The sequence below is a fragment of the Lotus japonicus genome, chromosome 2, assembly GCF_012489685.1.
Source record: "Lotus japonicus ecotype B-129 chromosome 2, LjGifu_v1.2".
In the NCBI taxonomy this organism is placed as follows: Eukaryota; Viridiplantae; Streptophyta; class Magnoliopsida; order Fabales; family Fabaceae; genus Lotus; species Lotus japonicus.
In genome coordinates, this window is record NC_080042.1 from 91,600,982 (window position 1) to 91,624,920 (window position 23,939).

Here is a 23,939-nt window from a genome sequence, read left to right on the forward strand (position 1 = left end):
GACCAAAACTTGGTATATACATTTTTCATTAATTTTTTCTAGTGGGAAAAAAAAAACAGAAAAAATGAGTCATTCGGCAGAAAATGATCCCCCGAGCAGAGAATGCTTATGAATACGCACCCGTATTACCATATACAGCTTCCTGAACAAAAGAGACACTTTTACGGGGATCTTTCCTCAAACTGACCCTTCTCCTTAGAAAGGAGTTAAAGTTTTTGAAACTTCACTTCTACTTTCGTTTCTACACTCTTTTTTCTTTGCTTTTTTTAGAACCCTTTTTTTTTTCTTTTTCTTTACTTTTTTTTCCAGAACACCGTAGAAGACAGACAATTAATTCCACTCTTCACTTAAACAAGCGTTCTTGCATTCAACAACTAAGCAGCAACAACAGTCCCTGTACGATAAGAGTAATCCTGAGCCTTGTTTGGAGAACCAGATTTACTCTGTTCCTTTTTCCTCATAGCCTTCATCGAAGAAGATAGGTTCCTATTCTTCTCCTTCGCTTCATCCATCTCTATTTGCTCTAGCCTGCACTCTTCGCTGCAAAATGGCGTGTCCCCTCTGTAAAAATTAACACCAAAATCAGAACCAATCACATCAAAAAACAAAAACCTAATTCTAAAATTGGTAACAAAAGACATCAAAATATAGAATCTAGATGTTAGAGCGTGGTGGAATTTGTGGCTAACCTGTACATGTAGATGTCTTTGTTTCCAAGAGGCTTATTGCAGAGATGACAAGCTTCGAGAAAGTGCGGTTGATGACCTTCGAATCTGGCATCGTAAAACCTTCCAGATCTAGAATCAGAAACCATCGATGCGTTCACGTTCCTGTGACCTCTGTTGTAGAAAGTGGCGTAGCCCAAAGTTCTTGAGACAAAACCGTTTTGGTATTGCGGTTGCGAGTGGTTGTGGCCGGAATAGCCAGGTTCTTCATCGTCTTCCAAGAAACAATGTCTTCTTGTTATAGAAGCCATGGAATGAAGATTCTAGCAACGAACGAAACGAAACGAAACGGGTTAAGGGTTTGTTTGGTTGTGGAGTGGAGAAATGGTGAGAGAGATGGAGAAAGTGAAGAGGAGGAATGGGTATATAAGGTGGTAGGTGAAGGCTGTATTTGTTGTTGTGTGAGGAGGAGGAACTATAAACAGCGGCAAAGAATCCGTCGCAGTGAATCCATTGGCTCAGAAATCAAGAAATACTTTATTTAATTGCATAATTGAAGGAAGGGTGACAAGTTGCGGTTGTGGGATGGGGAAATAACGGTTATGCCATTGGGTGTGGGGGAGAGAAGGGTGTTTTGTGGGGGTAGTTTTGTGAATTTGGGGGGAAGGTGAGGGTAGGGAATGGGGGAGAGGGAAAGATCTGGCAGTTCCACTCGCGGAAGTGGTGGGACCCAGTATGGACCAAACCGCACATGTCCCTCTCTTCCTTGTCCTCTCCACGTCAAATTGTGCTGGTGGGGTTAAGGAGACTCGCGTGGGTCTTGCGCGTGAGAGTAACGGTCGCACCGCCCTTGTCTCAGGGGGTAATTAATGGGGGCCACGGGCCACCTGCCTCACATTAATCTGGGTTGAAAATCTAAGCCCAACTAACTGCACCCATCTACCTCTTCTACCTACTGTGAAATTAATGAATTTTTTTAACTTTCTAAATTTCCTACTATAAAACTACAAATGGTAAAGTTAAAAATGGAAAATATTATAAGATAATACTATGTCAAAAAAGTAAAAAGGAGTATCAACTAATGCTTGGAGTGACAATTTGTTAAATCTAATGTGCCAAATTCTAAAAATATCACAATTTGTTAAGCTTCCTCCCTCTAATTGGGTAGCTCTTTAAAGCTAATTTTGGAGGTGTCGTTCATAATGATTGTGGTGTATGAGTTCTATAGGGCCTCTAGAATTCTTAATGCAAAATTTCTTGTGGTCTTGCATATGTCACACATCTGTTAGGGGTTTGGGTTTTGTAATGTAATAGTTCGTATTCATTCTCTTTTCAATAATTATTTGTCCACACCTCTAAATTAAGGTGGAAAAATGTGGAGGAGGACAGAGATAGGAAGAAAAGAAAAAGTAAGAGAGAGAAAGTATAAGATGTGATAGATAATAAGAGGAGAGAGGTAGAAATAAAAATAGGTGAAAATGAAGTGTATAAATAAGGAGCTGTGTATATATCATTACTCATTCTCTTTTAATGCTTTCGTTCTCCCAACGGAGGTTTCCAAAGCATCATTAGTATGTTTCCATCATAAGCCCAAATTGTAGTTTCCCGTAAAAGGATTGGCTTGTGTCTTTGCATCATACTATTCGTGAGGAGGATATGTAGTCGCATATTTCTTGGCAAATGAGGAGCTAGAGCTACTTGTGATTTGTTGTCGTTGAAGTAGCAATTGTAAATGCAATATTCTCACATTGGATATATAAGCAAGAGTTAAAGTGTTTATAAGTAGAAGGACTCGCTCACGCATTGTCTTAAGGTTTTGTGGTGAGCGTATGTAGATGATGTTCTAAACCACTTATGATCTAACCTCTTAACTCATTGTGTGGATGGTAAACTCCAAACCCCATATGAGTTATAAGACTGTGAAGAATCTAGTGTTCCACTGCGTTGTTTTGTCATCAATCTCCTTCATGCTCTGGTTAGCTTTTGGTTGAAGATTACGAGCTACCTTATTTTTTGAGGCGTTAGCTCATGTTCTTCGTTTTGTTTCCTCTTTAAGCATTTAGTACCCAAAAAATGAAAATAAAAGTCTTCATAGCTAGATAGTCACAAACAATATTACATTGACTCTTAACATTAATAAATTGACAATAAGAGAACTAAAAAGTTAGGCAAACACAATATAGGATAAGAGAAGACATACATGAAGGGTTATCTAATCTTGATACCCAGACGTGAAGCAACAAACAATAATTTTCAAACGAAACATCTCTAAAACCAAGATCATTAGCCATACAAAGAGCCCCATGCCCCAACTGTAAAAAAGTCTCAAAAAATAGCAACAGAGAGTTAGTTAATGCACGAAAACCAATTTACTATAGTAGCTAGGAAGTACTTGACCATATGCATTGCGCACATTGAAACCAAACTCAATCCCTTTCTCTTCTTATTTCACTTTTAGTGTGACTGTCTCGCGTACGTGTAGATTTAATTTAATTACCACTAAATCAATAATTTGTTGAAATTTTATTATTTTTAATTAAAGAGTAATGTCATATCATCTTTGTTCTGTCCTAAGGTAAGCTGACGTGAGAAGATGAATGAAAAGCAAACCCTAGCAGAGCACTAAAATAGTCAATATATAATAAAAATGGTATATTCTCATTAATTGTTCAAAAAGTCTCTAGTACAAGGTGATGACCTTCCCTTTTATAGAGGGTATGGTCATGATATGAATTTTTCCTACATTTTGGTCTGACAACTAGGGCCCAAATCCCTATGCACATAAGACAAATCCAAAAGGAATCTTCCAGCTGGCTTGCGGGTTCGCTTAAAGGGGAGGGCGAGAATCCTCGGTGTTCCACCAGTTCCCACCATATCTTCCTTCGTCCGGCTGATTGCTTGTTTTGGGCGGGCATGGAGGTCTTTATACCCCGCACGGTCCAATCTTCATCTCCAATGAATCCTCTTACACAATACAATAATCAAATGTTTTTTACATGACTAAGATATCAAATGTATAAACTTTTTTATTATTTTCACAATTTAACATGCATGATGATTTATAGGTCACCTGTGTTTGAAAAAAATATCTATAGGTCACCATCCTTATCAAAATAATTTTTTGTTCAAATATTAAATATTCGAGTCTCTTTCAAAAAAAAAATATTGGAGTCAAAATAGAACAAATTTAAAAAGTACTAGTAAGTTTTAAAATTTCTGAAAATGAATGCGAGTCACGTCAGCAGTAACGGTGAAATATCGTCGCCAATGTCAATGCAAAGACTTGTAGTACTGTCACTGTGTACATGTCTGAAATCACTAATTTATTGGTGGAGGGTTCAGACTACAGAGCTTTGAGTCACACGCGCCACGAATGCGACTCAGAAGCACGAAACCACCCAACTAGCCAGTAGCACTGTAGTAAACCAAAGCCCACGGTTCCGCTTTTTCCCTGAACAACCTTGCTTCTCACTCCAGTTCCCTGACGTCACCACTTTCCTCAACTTTTTCCCAGATTCTTTCGTCGTTTTCTCCCGCAAACTCCAGCGGGCCCGGTTTCACAAACCCCTAGGAGCTGGACCCCACTGCAGATCATGAAGATGGCGTGGCCTAGCCTCGGTTTTAAATTAAAATGCAATTTAATGCCCTTTCTTGGGATTTGTTTTTTCATTATTATAATGCTGCAAGAAAAGAAGAAGAGTGACGAAATGAAAACAGAAGAAGAAGCTGTTGCTTTTCCCAAAGACTGGTGTGTAAATAATGTAACTGGTGTTTTGTTTTCGCCGTTGAGGGTTTGACACGGCGCACTCTGCCTAAGACACCCGCTTCTAGCGTTGCAACGCGTGTGCTACGACGTGGCTTCAGTTCATGCATTTGGTGTGTTGCCACGTAGTTAAAACGGACAGATTCGAATTTTCCAGTTTCTCTTTACGCTCCTCCTTTGTTTATTTTTTTATTGTTACTGGTCACTGGCAATTAGAAAAAAGAGGTAGAGTAGCCATGATCCTCTACTGTGCGGAGTATTTGTGCCTTAAGGTTGAATTGTTGATAACACCGTTGATTTTGCATTTCAATAGCTAGACGTCGGGGATGAATTTTAAGAAAATAATTTTATATGATAATATAAAAATAAATTGTAACTGTTCTTTTTTTTAAGGAATACATTGTAACTATTATATCTAACTATAAACAATTAAAATCAAAATAATTTAATTGTTATGTATTTATGAGAGCTTATGAAAACAATTTAATTATAACAAATCATAAGTTGTTTTGAGCTTATTTTCATAAGCTACTCTAGATAGCTTACGAAAAAAACTTATACTTATATATAACTTATTTTAAATTTATTTCAATGAATTTTTTAAAATTAAGTTGTTTTCTCAAACACTGCCAAGTCCATGTAGATTTTATTGTTTGGACAAACATAAAAAGGAAATGGTAAAGCTACTTTATGGAGATGTTTTATTTAGCCCAATCCACCCACTTCAATTTGCAAATCCCTAAATGTACAAAGAAAGTTAGGGTATGTTTGATTTATTCATTTTCTATTTTTATTTTAAAATAAAAAAAAACAAAGTGAAAATATGTTTAGTTGATATTTGTAAAAAAAATTAAAATTAATCAAAATAGAGAAATACTTTCATTTTACTGCAAATGAAAATGAGATGTCACCATTGTCATCTTAATCATCACCTCAGTCACTACTATAGCCACCACCATACTGTAGCGCCACCATCGCAACCTTGAGATGAAAAAGCGATGAGAGTGAAAGTTGGCGGTGGTAGTGGTGGTAGCAGAGCGGCATTGATGGTGGAAAAGTAAGTGAAAATTATTTTCTAAATTTGAAAAAAAAAAATAAAATGAAAATTATTTAAAAAAAACAGAATTTTAATTTTAATTTTTTTAAACCAAATAGACTTTATTTCCACTTGTAATCAAAAAACCAAAAAAATAGTTGCTCATATTTCTTACCAATATCTAATTATTGGTGTAATATGTGTTGGTTTTCTAACACAAGCTATGAGGTGCAATTTCATACTTACGGGCCTAGACTTTAGAAAGATGGTAAGAGCTATGAGACATATGATTTAATAAAAATTTAGGGACTAAAATTGATGCGAAATCTACTGATTAGGCTCGCCACTGGATCGTTGACGAGTCAAAATTAAGTAAAAAGTAATTTCATAAAAAATAATTTAGAGATTACATTTTAAAGAAATTTTTTTTGAGGGACCCAATTTAATTTACTTTACAATTTTAGGAACTAAAAACATTTTTAAGCCTAAATTAAAACAAGGGGGCTATTTTTTAGAAAATAAGAAACTATAGGATGAAAACAAGTAGATTACAGTAGTTTTCACTTCTCATGGGGGATCACAACATGAATACAAATTTATGCCACTAGTGTGTACTGTTTAGTGATCATCTTGATTTGCAAATCTCTAGCTACTACCACAATAGAATATTTTGTTGAAATTAATACATACTAGTGTTATTTTACCCGCGCGTTGCACGGGGAATATGTCTATTGTATTTGATACGTCAATTAATACCTTGATTATTAAAAATATATTAAACAATGGATGAAATAGAAGAATCAGAAATGCTAAGCAAAGTTGACATAATGACTTCTCTTATAAGCCTGGTTGAGATCAACAGGAACTCGTTTTACATTCTTCGTGAATATGAAGACAATAACACAAATCATAGATATAAGGAATTAGCAACAAATTAATCTTAAAAAAAATGAATGTGATAGTAGCACAAATTAGGATTGTGTAAGATAAATCATAAAGTATGACATTATTGTGTTTATTCCAACTAAGTAGGGATGACAATGGGTAGGGTACTATAGAACCATCCTCATACCTGCGTTTTAAAAAATTACTTGTTCCCGTCCCCATACTCGCGTGGGTAGCAACTCGATGCTCTCCACCTTTAGACAATTCAATGTCATTACAGGAAACTCTTCACTTTGCCAAAATCTAAATGTAGGGATGGCAATGGGTCTCGGACCCATAGGGTTGCGGGCCCATATGGTACCCGCAAAAAATACCCACTATGGGTAGGGTAAAAAACCGCTAAATGGGTATGAGGTTGGGTATAAGTAATTACCCGCAAAAAGTAGTGGGTATGAGTGCGGGTATGAGCATTATAGTACCCAACCGGCTCATACCCGCACACATATGTTATTATTATTATTATTATTATTATTTGGTAATATATTAACAAATTAACTTAAGCTATAGCTTTCAAACTCACTCTTTTAAAAAAAAGTTAGGGACATTAATTCTTAGTGACGTGTCATTCTTACGTTAATTCTCATAAAAAAATTCAACGTGTCATTCTCATAAAAAAGTACATTTTTAAATTTTAGATTTGATTAGGATTTAGGTTGTTTTTTTCTTGATTTTATCTTAATTTATTTTTGATTTATTTTTAGAGTATTAATTAATTTTATGGTATTTTTATTGAATTTTTTAAATAGAGATAATATCTATTTAAATAGAGATAGGTTTAGATATATTTAGTTTCTTTTTATCTCTTTGTTAGATTAATAATAAACTAAATCTTAACAGATATTCAACAGAATCCTTATATATCTTTGGCTTCTATGCATTTTAAGGGGTTAAATAACATGTGTGATTTTTTCTCCTTGATTTGTAGGTTGAAGAAAGTATTCGTAATGACAGTGTTAATCCCATGGCAGAGCGGTGTGATTACCTTTGAGACTCACGATATGACTCAGGTTGGTGCTACGATCTATGATGGAAAATTTGATGTATTGATTCTCATCATTTATTACTTTTTCCCTTTTTTTTTTTTAGATTTATGGTTCTGGAAAGTGATATCATTTTCTCTTCTTATTTTCAAATTTTTTTGATGGCTCAAAGACATGTCAAGGTTGATGGGGATAAGATTAAAAAATGAAAGAAAACCAAAACACAGGTTCTGGTTTATTTTTAGAGTATTAATTAATTTTATGGTATTTTTATTGAATTTTTTAAATAGAGATAATATCTATTTAAATAGAGATAGGTTTAGATATATTTAGTTTCTTTTTATCTCTTTGTTAGATTAATAATAAACTAAATCTTAACAGATATTCAACAGAATCCTTATATATCTTTGGCTTCTATGCATTTTAAGGGGTTAAATAACATGTGTGATTTTTTCTCCTTGATTTGTAGGTTGAAGAAAGTATTCGTAATAACAGTGTTAATCCCATGGCAGAGCGGTGTGATTACCTTTGAGACTCACGATATGGCTCAGGTTGGTGCTACGATCTATGATGGAAAATTTGATGTATTGATTCTCATCATTTATTGCTTTTTCCCTTTTTTTTTTAGATTTATGGTTCTGGAAAGTGATATCATTTTCTCTTCTTATTTTCAAATATTTTTGATGGCTCAAAGACATGTCAAGGTTGATGGGGATAAGATTAAAAAATGAAAGAAAACCAAAACACAGGTTCTTGCTGAAATGCTTTACTACTCTTGCTATTTTATTTTGTTAAGCCAGAGAAACAGATTGAAATTGATATATCATTCATCTTTTGAAAACCATCACCAAAATAAAATTTCAGTTTCCCTTCTACTAAGCATTTCATCAGACACAAAAAATAAAGGGGAAAAAAATTAAGTTACCTCTTTGCCATTGTCGTTGAGGAGGATTGTGGGAAAGCGAGAGGTAGAGGTCCTTCTTCAGAGAAGGAGATTATGCTGTTGAGCCTCCTCTGGCGGTAATCACCTTCCCTGTCGATGATCCTATGCGACTTGCGAAAACCCAAATCGGTGTTGGTTTCAGGGGCGGAGGGCATGTCCTTGAGGAGGCTTTTGGAGGCGGGGTTGAAGACTTGAAGTGTGGTATGCGTCCCTGTCGCTAGCGCCATAGAGATCTTGTGATTGTCTACTTATTTATTTTTCTTCTCTATATATGTCACCATACTTGTCTTCCCCTTATTGCATTATGTTTTGGTTACTTTTTCTTAATCGTAAGTTAAATGAGTAAAAATTGTACTTTACCCGTTTAAATCAAATTATCATTTTTCTCATACCATCTCATGGCCTTAATCAGTGTAATATGTGTAGTTTATTTTCATAGCACTAATTTAGATTTAGCACTCTTCTATAGCCCTTTACTTCTTCATAGGTGGTAATGGATAGTTAAAATTACTTAAAACAAAAGACCTAGGAAGGAAATCTAACTTAATTCTTAAGGTTGCACCCCAACAAAATCCAGTAATGACCACATCAACTTAAATAGTAATTGGACTTTGAAGAGAAAAATATATGTTCAGATAACTTTTGAGATCTAGGAAAATAAAGTTTTTAACTTTTGATTGTATTTCAAACTGATAATGCCCATCAAGCAATCAGGAGAAGCCTTTCAAGCAAACATCATGTTATTAGAAAACCATGCTCCCTCATGTTTACAATGGTGCCATCATGTAGCAGGCTGACATAGATAAAACATAAGTATCTAGTGCAGTTATCTTGGTAATGAAGGAATATGTATAATTAGCTGACTGACCATTCCTGTTTCATGAGGATTATATTAGAGTGGTAGATAATTCCTTCTTTTAGAATTAGGACTTGGGGTTGTGTCTTAACTTAGTAGACAGAATCATAGAATTTATTTCTCATTCTATTTTTCTTAAAAATATATTCTAATTTTTTTATCGTAATTAAAGTCTAAGGATACTTGAAAACACCAACAAAAAATCAAGAAATAAATCACCTTAATCCTAATCAAATCTAAAATTAAAAAAGATACTAACTAAAGATAGATAAAAACTATTAAAATCTAGCAAATCACAATAAAAACTCATAAAATCATGAATTAAATAAAAATCCGAAAATTCAATAAAATACCATAAAAATTAATTAATACTCTAAAAATAAATCAAAAATAAAATAAAAGACCAACAGATAAAATCAAGAACTAAACAACTTAAATCAATAATAAGATAAATTAAGATAAAATCATGAAATAAACAACCTAAATCCTAATCAAATCTAAAATTTAAAAAGGTACTAAATAAATATAGATAAAAACTATCAAAATCTTGCAAATCACAATAAAAACTCATAAAATCCTAAATTAATTAAAAATCCGAAAATTCAATAAAAATTAATTAATACTCTATAAATAAATAATAAATAAATTAAGATAAAATCAAGGAATACACAACCTAAATCCTAATCAAATCTAAAATTTAAAAATATATTTTTTTATGAGAAATAACCTGACACGTGGAATTTTTTATATGAGAATTAACGTGGGAATGACACGTCATTAAGAATTAACGTGAGAACGACACATCACTAAATCACCTGATATGAGTTCTTCTTTTCTAATATATATTGATATTGATGATTTAAATTGCCACACTCATTTGAGTAAATATTAGACTACATATATTCTAAGCTCATTGTAAGGGTAAAGGCAAAGCAATTATAAAGGTTAATATAAAAAGATACTCTTTTCCTCTTTTGTCACCCTTTTGCTGTTCTTATACACTTTTGTATTGTACTTTATAGTGCTAGTTGAGTGAGTGGATAGTGGATACCATGCGGAGAAGAATCGCAAATGGTGCATGTGACATTGATACAACAACCAAATCACAAGTTGAGTCTTTTCCTGTTCATTGTTGTCAAATAACCACTTAATCCCAAAAGCTTAAGCTGTTGGGTAAGGGTCACTTTAATGGTTTTATATTATATTCTAACACGTCCCCTCACGCAAGAGCCATTTGGGCTTGAAGCGTGGATAAATGCACAGGCCCGCCTACCATGTGCTTAATTAAATCTCACTTTTAATTAGAAAGTGAGGGGAGCAAGGATCGAACTCTAGACCTCTCGGCCATAGAGGCTCTGATACCATGTCAAATAACCACTTAATCCCAAAAGCTTAAGCTGTTGGGTAAGGGTCACTTTAATGGTTTTATATTATATTCTAACAATTGTAATTGGACCCCCAGAAATTTTCCAAGCACACATGATTTTGTCTATGGCCAATTTCAGATGTCCCTAAGTAGATAATTGGGGGCACAATGTTTGTTTCTGAAAGTAGAACATAATGATGTATGTAGGCAACCTAATTAATATATCTACCCTGAAATATGGATTGGACAATTTTAGCTAAAGTCTTCAAAATATAAATTAGTCTATTGAAAAAGATGTCACCATGGATTTGTGGTTACTTTGTACTTAATTTTTGAGATGACAAATGTTAACTAGTGTATCAGGATATTGTTTTTTTTTTGTTGAAAATTAACGTTAATACAAGAAAAATATTTATTTTATTAAGATATAATTACCATTAAATATTTTTTAAAAATTTGAAACAAGAAAAACTACTTCCTTCAAATTTCAACTAATACAAACAAGAGAAGAGAATTCTACACATTTCTCTCTCCCTCTTTCTAAAGCTAAACAACATATAAATCTACTGTTTTTTTCTCTTCTTTCTTTTCATTTAATTCTTCCAATATTCTCTTTTTTTTTTGTTACATCGGAAAACTAACAACAACAAAAGAAAACTAAGGAATAGTCAAACGATCTCTCAAAATGAGGATCTCTAAAGTCGACGGTGGAGCTTCAAGAACACAGATAGCCATAGACGGAGACGAAGCACCCTTCTTAGCTAGCCAGTCTGCGGGCTGATTACAATCTCTATTGATAGCACTAAGAGTCAAATTCCAACTTCTCATCCTCAGCTCATAAATTTCACGCAAAACAGGGAAGAAGATCCAGGTTTCCGGATCATCCAACACCCGGAGGAGGTCGCGGCAATCCACGTTGCATATGACATCTTTATACCCTCGGTCCCAAGCTATCTGTAATCCAAGCTTTAGAGCCCTTGCTTCCGACAGTAAGGCGCTGCCCCCTGCTTGAAAACCATGAAAACCGCAAATCCAATCTCCCTGAGAGTCACGCATCAGACCTCCATAACCCATGTGAGAGGTTATTGGGTCAAAACTCTCACAAACTCTCATCCCACAACCAAATATATATAATTATATAGTGTTTAGTGTGTTTTTGACTTTTTCCAACGGGTTTTTGGTATTGTGTGCATATTTCAATTTTTGGTCGACCAGTTTTAGAGCCCAACCACAGTCCATAGTCATAACTAATAAAAATGCCCAGTCTAGTGATCAGCAAGGAACCAGTCCAAGAAACTCTCGTCGTTTCTTGGCATTGGCAATCGAAATAATTGAATCATCCGACCACCCATATATGCATCTTTACTGGTGTGCAGGGAAGAGATTGTTGATAAAAAAGATGTATGAAGCCAATGAAGGTAAGAGGCAAATTATCTTTGGACTCAATTATATTTTACTAATAGTGTTCTAAAATTAGACCGGTCACTGAATCAATCAATGGTGTCTCATTCTGAGGAACGTAGTGTACCTAGACTAAGAATACAAAAAATTACGTATAAGAATTAAAAATACATAAGTCGGCATAGAAATTCTTAGAGCCATGACCCTGCCATATAAGACCAACGCTTACATTCCTTTTTAACTTTAATTAAAATAAAATATAATTAATAATAACTAAACAAAACAACTAAGGAGACATGTTTTTTGGTGAGTCAGAAATGTCACACGTAGGCTTTAATTTTATGATAACATAATTAATGTGACCTAAGTCTTTTGGAGACATATTAATCCTCCTGTTTGTGGCGTTTAAAAAATAAGAAAACTTAAAAATCACCCTAAAAGCACTAGAAAGTAGAAACGTATATTGGTCACGCAACATGCCCGAACTAAAATGCAACTTACACATAACTTTGAATTGTGAATTGTAAGATTTAACTTTTGAATTGAGAACATATGGTGAAATTCAAGTTCATTTTAAATTCTCACCTTATTAACTATCAATGCGTCAAGAATTTATAGCGTATCAAAATATGTATCATACATGTTGCAAGATATGCTCCTAACTGTGGAATTAGACTCTAGCTTCGTTGTCAACATTATTAACCAAGGATGCCCTGCTTCCAAGCCGGCTGCACCCTTAGTTAAAGATATTAAGAGGGTCTTCAATAGTTTCCAGCAAGTTCATCTAAAACATGTTTTTAGAGAGGCAAACTCGATAGCGGATGCCTTTGCAAAGAATGACATGAGTTTATTGTTGCCTTTTAGGATTTATGATTCTGTCCCTGACTTTATCTATATTCCTTTGCTTTTTAACTCTTGTAATACCGCTCATATAAAGAGGGATATTCCCTAATTTTGGGCGTTAGCCCCGTAATGAATAAAAAAAGCTCCTAGCTAAAGTGCACTTTAAAAAATCAATAACAAATTAACAATAGTCAACCGGCGACTTAGAAAACAAAACGAAAACATCAAAGGATACTAGATGACAAGATGTTCATCCATCCCCGTAATGACGACGATGCCACTAACCAAGCTTTCCTTTTCTAGCTTGCGTTTGCGTGGGTAATGGGCATTATTAGTCTTCAGTCACCGGTTGCTTGATGCTGTACCCAATTCATGGGCCACCATGACTCTCTGAGTCTCTGACGACTCTTCAATTTCAATGTCACAGCAGCAGAAGTGTTACGTTGGAGAGGTACACATTAAATACGGATTACGGAATTTCTACTGCATTCATTCAAACACTTCAATAATCAAAGAAATTTGGTCGGTTAAACAAGTTACTGAAAATGGTACTACACATGCGGCCAGCTTCCCAGTACTACTTCCCACCTAAAAGAAACGATTGAACCATCATTCAATGATATAGTTTTCGTTACTATTCAATGAAATAATCTTCTCTTAGTTTTTAATTTTAATTAGTACTAATATTTAGTGAGTAGTGATAGGTTACTGTCAATTTTAATTGTGGCACTTGTCTTTATTTGATCGATGTTTTTCACCTTCTTACCCTGCACTAGTATGCTGTAAATAATGATCTTACCATTTTAGGATCATCACATCACAGTCACAGAATAACCACGGGACCATGATGAAGTGGGTTTAATTAACTTGTCGTTGCTAGCTAACTGCTAAAGCCAAGAAATATGTTGCAAGTTGTCAAAAGGTTAAGGTCTTCTTTGAGCTCGAGTGAATTGAGGTAACTGCAAGGGTGGGTGATGCAAGGAGGTACTGTCTTTTATGTAGCTGTTGCCCTTCACCATATTTCTAATTGTCTGCCTCTGCCACAATATTGCTTGAACAGTTGGGCAACACTCTTACTTTTACAAAGTTTATTCGGCCAAATTTGTTTGTGATATAATATTTGTGTAAATGAAAAATAAATGTGGAATAATTCTACACTTCAAATTGATAACAAAGTTCACTTAATAATGACTACATCTCGGGACTATGATAGGTTTGGAATATGCGGTTTGACATGCTTCTACATAACCTCAAGGCTCCTCTTCACTGATCAACAACATGTAATCCATGTATCTCCTATTAGGAACATGAGGTCGAAACACCTTTTCAATACAAGAGTTGGAGTGTCAAACTTCTGCTCACAGTGCTCTTTTTAGTTGGTTCCTTTGATGATTCTCAACTATATGATAGGACTTTTTGGGGTGTCGACCACCTCTGCATAAATTGGTCACTCAGTTTTGAGTTGTGGCACCTACATTATGCTTGTCCTTGTACATCACTCTTTCTTTTAAAGATCACATATTTGTTGCTGATCATCTTCTGATTTTCATCATCCCATAGGCGGTAGCCAAACTGATCCTCACCATAACCGATGAAAATGCAATTCTTTAATTTGGGATCAAGCTTATTCCTGCCTTGATCACTAATGTGTGCACATATGCCACACAACCAAAAACTCTAAGATTTGTGAGTTTTACTTCTTATTAGCTCCATGCTTCTTCTGGAATTTGTGCTCCAATGATACTAGTGGACCTCAGTTGATTAAGCAAATTGTTGTGTTGACTACCTCAATAAGACTACGCAAGCTTCTGGCTCTTTCAACCAACGTTTGATTCATAACGCTAAAAAATGTCTTTGTGTTGAGGCGTATCTAATACGATCCCTTCCGTTGTCGCACTAATGACCTTGGTCTCGTTGTCCTTGACTTCTTGGCCCCTGGTCTCGATGTCTTGGTCACTTTGGTCTTGTCATTGCTTGACTCGCTTTGGTCTGCTATGCTGTTTGCCTCTAGCTCATGTTCTCATCTACGCAACTTTGCTCTACCGCCTCCTCTAGGGACCTTCAAAGTTCAAACATAGAAACTTCTTTTTTATCATTTTCCCATTATTTTCTAAATTGGTTTTTCTTTTAATTTGAATAGACAATCAAAACCCACAAACCATTCTAAGATTGGATCAATTTAGTTTTGGCCCCAAAATGTGCAAAATAAAGTTTTATTTTGATTGGTTCGGTTTGCAAAATGATTAGACCCCGATCTGTCTCAACTCATGTCGAGACCTAATAGCAACTGTCGAGCTCTACTCATCTACATGTATAAATCATACAAAAACCTCAATTATTCTTAGATTAACTTCTGTTCAGCAATCAGCAGGGTGAATGTCGCTTACAAAGGTTACTATTATTGAGATGATGCATGTGGTCACGTGGCTAGAAATGTTGCATATGCGAAAATCAATGATGGTTTATTTCCTTTAATTAATCTTCAAAACCATTGAAAGCTTCAATCTCAATAAGTTTATTATAATTGTTACTAATATCTCGGTTCATGACTCGGTTCATGACTGTCCATACCACCAATTTCTGAATAATTAAGCTCACAAGTGTGCCATTTATTCACAATCACCAACTCAGAGGAAGAATCTGGCAGACTTTGCTTTGTTATAGCCACATTAAGAAACTTCTTGACAATGCTTTAACATGGTTTGGCATTGAAAACAATCTTTAATAAATTATATATACATCTATCAAGAATAAAGTTTATTTCAAAGGTGAATCGATCACCATCGTCCTTTAATGAATGGTGGGAATCTGGCATGGCCTCCATGACAGGGCATAATAATATCTTGTTTGATGTGTAAACCTTTAACCCACAACCAACAAGTTACATGTTACTCTCACTCACCAAATTAAACAACAAGATCTTGATGACTTGATGTAGTTAGTACTTTTCTTTTTCCCCATCTTCCACCATGACTTCATTTTCCTCTTTCAAAATTGTTAACTTGTTTGTTTTTTCTTCTCATGGAATTGAAAAGGCGCAATACATGCATAGATTAATATGTTAATTCCGCTTGGACAAAGTGGAGCATTGTCACGTGGTGCTAATCTACTTAATAATAGTGCTTGTGTGCATGATTATCCATACGAGTCAGTGCCATAACCACTGATCAGTTATACAAATCATATCGTAGCAAAAGAAAATTTAATAGGCCTAAGATCGAATTGAATATGTCTGTGACCACGTATTGTATTTTGATATATTAGAGACTTCAAATAATAGTGACCCCTATGTTTCTTTGTTTTGCAACGTTTTGATGTGTCCCAGCCCTGAATTATTTGGCCAAAAATTTGTCACAATTAAGTTTGTCTTCAAATTGAGTTCCACATCTTTGAAATATATAAACTTCAAGGAAATTAAGGACTTCACATCAGATGATGACGGCGAGGCTTAGTTGTCTAATTCCTTTAATTTGTTTATTTGTGCTAGTACAATATTTTTTTCTTTGATTCTTTTCGCTTCCTTTCACACACACTACTAAATATTTAGTATTCATTTTTCTTTTCAACATTGGAATTTGAAACAGAGGGACTCTGTTTTGTTTTCTTTCTACAGACTTTGGACTGTATTGATTCACTAAATAGTACTAGTAAATACACGGAGAACAGTGAATATAGATGATTTAAAGAGAGTGTCCGGTGACAGATGAAGATGGAGGACACTTTTCTTGGAAACCACTTGAACTACCTTTGTTGTAGGTTGTAGCAGTGTCCTACCAGTCTTGGTGAACTTAAAATAGTAGATTATTAGCTGCTTCGCTTCCAAGGTCAATAATTCTGAATCCTGTGGTGCATGCATGCCTATGTGTGCACTATATATAATTTGCTTTAATGGAAATGTAAGAGGCAAGAAATAAAAAGAAGTAAAGACACCCCAATTGAGAGAGAAAAGAAGAGACCAGAACAAAGTAATACATGTGATATATATTTATATACTTATCTATTAAATCATTTTCCGAATTCAGATATTATATACTCCTATATGTTATTGTTTTCTTAAGAATATTACTCACAATCACAGATTTTTTAGAATAAAAGAGAGGTCCCGGACTGGAACAAGAACTGGAATGGGGCCAATGTTTCCTGGATGCGTTCTCCAACCCACATGAGACTTCATAATGTGCTTTGGGCTTTTCTCATGAAATTAACCTTCTTGGTATCCAAGTTTCTGGCGAATAACGACAGGTGAATATTATAAGCTTTTTGTACTTCAACAATAAAAAAGCTTTTTAATTTGTACCAAAAGATGTTTATTCTTTTAGTGAAATAAAAAGTTTAACAGAAAATTATTTATCATTAAAATGAAAACTTATGCATTTATATTGGACAACAGTTGCCTAATGAGTGTTAGTCGCAGTGGTTAAAAATTGTTATTTTGAACTCCTGATGTTGAAATTTTGATTCTTACAAATTACAATACACACTCTTGAGGAAATCTTTGACATTTACTATACAATTAAGTCGTATAGAATTGCATCGATAGATGATACCTATGATTAAAAGAATCTGCCAATAGTTAGGTTTTATTCATTTAGGGATTATACAGAAAAAAAAATTACAAAGGTTGACAAATTTTACATGCATTCAGGACTAGATGTTAAGCTAGAATAAAAAGTGTTATTAGGGATGATTTACCCATCTTGATAGTTGATACTAGCACAATAAGCAGTTAAGCACAAAACAAAATTTTTCAAATACTTGTTCTTCTCTAATTATGGTTGTTCTTGGCGCAACTAACGAAATTAAAACCAAACTTGAAAGCAGCTAGCATATACTCAACGAACGTTCCAAGAGTGTACTCGAAAGTGGCATGGTCCCCAAAGCCCAACATTGTGATTCTTCACGGCAACATATTTTCACAATATACACAATTTACATGCTTTCTCCTCCTCCTTATCTATCTTTCCGTCGCAATAGTGGAATCAGCACAAAATCGTACCCGTCACTAAAGATCTCACCATCAGTGACTTTATGCTTGTAAACACCGACCTCTCTCCAAGTAAATTAAAGACACTCCAAATTTTGAAAAATGCATATCTTTTCCCCACTTACCGGCCTCAGACGTATTCCACCGTCTGGACCACCGCGTCAGGAAGAAGCTTCCAGCCTAACCATCACCTTTAAGCAAAGTTCCAAATTTCTTGATAATGATCACTTAATTCAGCTATAAACTACCAACAAACAATCCTTGTGCAATAAAAGCATATATTATATATCGGAGACAAACTAACGAAGCTTTTCAAAATTATGCAAGATACTTACCTCTAAAAGATACTGATGTGTGTTTTAATACGAGTTAACTTAATGTAAAAACACATTTATCTTAATTTATTAGAGTTTTTTTTTTCCAACCGGCCCAAAGAACTATAAGGTTCAATGACATCTCAACTGGCTCAAAGGTCTTGCAAAGCCAAGGTTGAGCATGCATTTCAACTATGATTCATTTAACAATATATCACAAGATTATCAAAGAACATCACAAAGAATATCTCATCATTCATTTATTTGAGCGTCTTTAGCATGTACACTCACACCATGTCAACGCAAGCTCCAAGATAAGCCCTTTAAGTTGTGCCCCATCATCAAAGATGGAGAGATTTGATCGATCTCAATTTAGGAAGAACAATTTTATTTCCTTTTGCGTGCACCATGTATCAAATTTAAATATACTTGCTGCATTGACATTTTGAATTTTGCATCATGGTCGATTATTTATCCAATGAAAGAATATCTTAAATATCAATTTAATAGAATTTCCAAAAGAGAGAAAGAAAGAACACCCATCAAACAAAAAGAAAAATGCCACTATTCTTATGGCCTTGTACATCACCTATCTAATTCAGAAATAATTAACTCTCTCTAATCTATGGCTGAATATAAATTTGTCTTGAAAAAAACATCATCTTGGGTCACTTTACCCAACTCAATTCCAACCTTCCCAGTTCCCACCATTCTCATAGATATGCACGTGAATTGGCACTAAGATAGATAAACTTGAACGCTTGAATTTTTCAGTGTGAGGCAAACGGGACATGCCCGGAATTGTGCGTCGCATTCTGTGCAGACGCATAGATGGCGACACGGCAACACCACCACCGAAGCCACTCTCTTCCAACAACCCTTACATTCACGAGTAGGACCCACCTCCACCACGCGCTCCGGGTCAACATACGCCGATTCAGCATCCTCCGATAACCCACCGTCTCCGCCGCTCATGATAGCGCGCTGCAGTTGCGCCTGCAATGACGCCGCCGTGGCTTCCTGCTCCTTCGCCTTCGCCTGCCATAGCTGCGACTCCATGCTAAGCTGCGCTGCGCGCGCTTCTAACTCTGCGTTCCTGCGTTTCGCTTTCTCCATCTCGGCTTCCTTCTCTCTCAGCCGGTGTGAGACGGATTCCTCCGCCGCAATCAATAGTGAGCGATAATGTCTCTGCCTCTTCTCTGCTAATCCCCGCCGTAATTGTTCCTCCTGATACATTTCCATTTTCCACCATCATAACCTAAATTTTCAATTGATAATGAAAAAAATTCAAAACTAACCTGTGTTTGAAGTAATTGGTTGATTTCATCTGATTGTTGTTTGATTTGTGAGGATAAGCCTTGGAAAAACAGAGATAGGTGTTGTTGTTGTTGCTGTTGATGATGATGGTTGTGAAATTGCTGTTTCTGTTGTTGTTGCTGATCACCAAATGATAAGTGTAATCCTGTGGAGACTACATTTTGTTGTGGCTGATTATGGAGTTGAGTGAGGTCTATGAATTGGGAAGATTGATTGATGTTATAAGGGGATGATTTATGCCCAGTGCCAATGTTGGTTGTTGTTGTTGCTTCTCTTCCTCTCTTCAGAGGATTAGTACCTGTTTGATCAAAAATCAAATTGGGGGTTTGATTTTAATCTATTTCACAAGCTTCAATAAGGTTTCATATGAAGAAGAAAAAAGGTGTTATCAAACATACCTCCATTGTTGAATAGCATTTGGGATTGTTCAATGAATCCTCCTGGTTGTGGTTGCAATGAACAATCATGTCCTTCTTGCCCCTTCTTGCTGTTCAATTAACAAATGCATTTGATTAATAAGTTTTGATGGTATATATGCATGTTATAGGAGAATATATAGATTGAGGTAAAGAGAGATGATGCAAACCTGTTTAGAAGGAGTACATTGGATGGGTATTGAGCATGAACAGCCATCATAGATATAGATAATAAACCAATAGCAATAGGGAATGGAGAAGGTTAAGGGAGAGAGTGGTGTTGTTGAGTTTGGTTATAAATTTGATAAGAGAAAATGAAGGGGCAAGCAAGAGAAATAAAGAAAGGTGTGAGGGAGAAGAGAAGTATTGGTATTGGTAGCAAGGTGGGAAATAGATGAAGGAATTAAAAGGGGAGGAGGTGAATAATCACAAACGCATAAGAAGAATGAAGGAAAGACAGAGAGAGAGAGAGGAAAAGATGCCCCAATGTGTGTGGCGGAGTCTTCAATATGAGGGTGGACCAAACAAAACAAATACAAAAAAAATATAAATGAGATGGTTAGATAGAAGAAAGAAAAGGAATCAATCAGAAGAAAATGGAACAAATAATAATCATGTCATGTGTCTGTTGAGAAAGAGGCCACCAAAGCCAGCCACCATCACCACCATTGTTGATGTTGTTGTTGCTTTTCTTTCTTTCTTGTTTTCACCTACTTTGCTTGCTTTGGACAAGTAGTAGTAGGAGGAAGAGATAGATGCGATTCAAGGGAATCAGTCCAAGAGAAAGAGAGGGACACTTTTTTTTCCTTTGCTTCTCTTGTTCATGATGTGCCACTATTATTTAAACATATGGTCAGAAAGATATATACCAAATTTGCATTTTCCTTATTTTTAAAACAATCCTTATCTTAATCCAATTATTCACAATAATAGTTATAGTATCTGAGTAATTAGAGAAAAATTATTAATAGCTTGCGTGTGTGAATGAAAATGGGTGATGCATTGATGTTGTTGGGGTCTCTGCCGCTAACGCTGCTGCCGCTGGAATTGTTTGTATATGGCTGGCCCATGCTTCTCGCGCCAGCTTTGATTTGCTTTGCTTTGCTTTCTTCACACCCTCTTTTCCCCATGTTTTGCTTAGGGAGATGCATTTTCTGTTTCCTATTCAAGCTATTGTTTTTAAACACATGCATACAATGCAATGTATATCCCAAAAATAGATTAAGAAAAAGAAAATTTCAATTAATGGTAATTAGTTTCCATCCGTATATTTGGTTTTTCTTACTATCTCTTAGACAATTGAGAGGTTTTTAGAACTTCTTCGGGAAAATGGGAAAATATCTTTATTTTTAGAAATCTAATTATATTCACTTTAAGCTTTTGTCATTGACCAATGCTAGCTAAAGATGTTCAAAGTTCTTAACAAAATTACAAATGATTTAAAAGCATGAGATGATGAAGGTGTTTGACCACCGTTTTTTTTTGTTTAATATATTTTATGCATAAATAACTTTATTTTATTTCTATCAAGGCGTTTTGAAAGAAAAATATGAATAAGATTTTGATAAAGCAAGTTAGTAATGGAATCAAGTTATATTAAGATTTTTTTAAAAGGCATAATATTAAGATTATTAAAAATGGGAAATTTGCATTATAATCAAATTTAACTCAATTCAATTTATGACTACATTTTCTCTCCGCCTTTATTCTATTTAGCTTATTTTCTCTATTCACAAAAAATAGCCTTTTTCTTTTTGTAAATCTTAAAAACAATGTTAATGATTAATGAAGTACGTTTAATTTTTTACTAAGTTTAAAATGTTCAAACCTAACAAGTAACAGCTGCGCGTCTCCTCGTAATTTTTGTTTTAGAAATTTGATGAACATTTGACAAAAAAAAAATTGATGAACAGATCAAATATATTCCTGGTCAAATTGCATTATTGGATGAGCTATATTGATATCTCTCTTTCTTTGCAAATCTTTTTCCTTCCTAGAAAGATTTCGTATATGACTATTTCAAGATGGCAAAACTAACTTAGCAAAATTTAACCCCATCCCTAACACAGGGCAATAAAAGAAGATATTTTCAAACCATACATGATTCAGCTATGAAAAATGAAATTGAATGTTGTTTCTTTTCAGAGAGGCAATTAATATAATATATAAGTTTGATTGCTCCTTTAGGTATATAATCCTAAGTTTGATCCTTGAATTTATACATTGATGAAGATTTTGTGAGGAGATATCGCCACTTTAGTGTTGGTGATTTTAGAATCATCAATGTATTTTAGTAGTAATGTGATCTACTATAGGCTGATGCAATTACGCGTTAGGCTCGGAATCGAGTCAGGTTAGTGCGGAGTGCACGCTCGGTGAGCCAACGCATAATTGATCGCGAATACGAACCGGGGTCCAAGTTCGAAATTTTTTCTGAACAGTTGTGACCCTAGTTTGAAATTGTTTAAAGAATTGTGACTTTTCGGAACAATTGTGACCATTCGTGAAACCACAACCTTCTATATAAGGTTGCTTGCAGCCTAAGGAAAAGGTACACAGAAAACAAAACCAGAATCGCTCTCTACTTTAAGATCTGTTCTCTATTGCCAGAAGCAGATTGATCTTCAAAATTATCTCAACAAGGATTTGGTGAACCCAGGCAAGAATAGGGTCGAAATACTTTGTTCGGAAAGTGTGCGAACACGATTTTCAAAGTTATCCAGGATTATCATACCCAAAATTCTAACATTTAGTGCCTTAACATATCTAAAGAGATTTTAGTATCTATAAGAAAGTAAAAAACAAAAAGACATTGTCAAAAAACAAAAAGACATTGTCTATTTTTGGCTTAACCAATAAAGCATTCTTGTTTTTTTTATCTGTTTGTAATATATTTATTAATATAAATTTCATCTTAGTTAAATCAGCAAATATCAATAACTCTTTACAAAACTTATATAATATTTTCGAGTGATTATTATTTTCTAAAGTTGTGATAGGGTGATAGAAAAAGATAAAAAAATAACTAAGGTAACCGAATAATATAATTTTATACTGTTTTTTTTTTCATACAAAATTTTATACTGTTATCTATATGATTTATTTTTCTTTCGTTTCGGAAAGTGCATGAGTGGTGGATTATGTTTAATATTTAATCTAGGGTGAAACAAGTTTTTTTTTTTTTTTTTGAAACTAGGGTGAATCAAGTTTGGTACCAAAAAAAGGTGAGTAAAGTTGTATAATGTGTTTTTTAAGAGAATAAAACTTCCTTCAAGTGAGAAGTAAAAATATATCTACTATTAATTTAATTTAAAGTGTTAATCATAAATTCATAATCATAACCCACAAGGATAGATACTTTCTAGCTAACAAGGCATTATTTGGAGTTTTTTCTATTTAAAGAAATGAATTTGAGATTGTTTTTTTTTTTGAGATTGTTAATATATATTATATTGGCTAAAGGAATATTTTCCAACTGTAACCAAAACAAATACTACTATTGACTAAGGAATAATAATGTGCAACACTAAACTTTAAACAAAAATGGAGTTTTTTTCTCGGGTTTGAAACTTTTTTTTTTCTAATTTCAAATTTTATGAATGACGAAAAGATAGGTGTGGAAGAATTTTACTCACCTTAATGAGTCCACCAACTCCACTGAATTGTTGGGTCCAATGATCTTAAAAAACAAAATTCAGAAAATCAAACCATGCCAAAACAAGTTAAATATGACATCAAACTACACCAGATATCACGAAAATTCCATAACTCCATACATGAATCTCGTGAAAACTATAAATCCAATGAACACCCGCGGTTGTTAAGGAGTAATTGTTGATCTTCACTATAGGTCATATTAATAGTTCGTGACTTTTAAGGCTTTTATGACATAGCCAGAAGAGAAAACAAATATAAGGACATGGGTAGGTTAGGATCAAACTTTTGGACCTACTTGTATATATGAATGATAACGTAATAATAACTAATAAGTAGTATTAGCATGGTTGTATTATATTTTATAAATCATGATTTAACCTAAGAGAAAAGTGATTTTTTTAAGTTTATCATTCAAATTGTTCAATAGTATGAAATTAAGGTCAGTGAGTGAAT

General features: G+C 34.4%; 3 protein-coding genes across 3 annotated transcripts; all 3 read right to left on the reverse strand.

The window, feature by feature from the left end:
* On the reverse strand, positions 1–1,175 carry LOC130740997 (FCS-Like Zinc finger 1). The gene is made up of 2 exons (XM_057593749.1): positions 690–1,175; positions 1–561 (listed from the first exon to the last, which is right to left on the reverse strand). The coding sequence occupies exons 1-2, from the start codon at positions 974–976 to the stop codon at positions 375–377; spliced, it is 474 nt and encodes a 157-aa protein (XP_057449732.1). The 5' UTR covers positions 977–1,175; the 3' UTR covers positions 1–374.
* A 10,036-nt stretch (positions 1,176–11,211) lies between these two features.
* Positions 11,212–11,628, reverse strand: LOC130737284 (uncharacterized). The gene has a single exon (XM_057589036.1). The coding sequence runs from the start codon at positions 11,626–11,628 to the stop codon at positions 11,212–11,214; it is 417 nt and encodes a 138-aa protein (XP_057445019.1).
* A 6,955-nt stretch (positions 11,629–18,583) lies between these two features.
* Positions 18,584–20,650, reverse strand: LOC130740998 (BOI-related E3 ubiquitin-protein ligase 1-like). Its single transcript, XM_057593750.1, has 4 exons — positions 20,000–20,650; positions 19,812–19,900; positions 19,395–19,711; positions 18,584–19,323 (listed from the first exon to the last, which is right to left on the reverse strand). Exons 1-4 carry the CDS (start codon positions 20,047–20,049, stop codon positions 18,835–18,837), a joined length of 945 nt encoding a protein of 314 aa, XP_057449733.1. The 5' UTR covers positions 20,050–20,650; the 3' UTR covers positions 18,584–18,834.
* Positions 20,651–23,939: the final 3,289 nt, after the last annotated feature.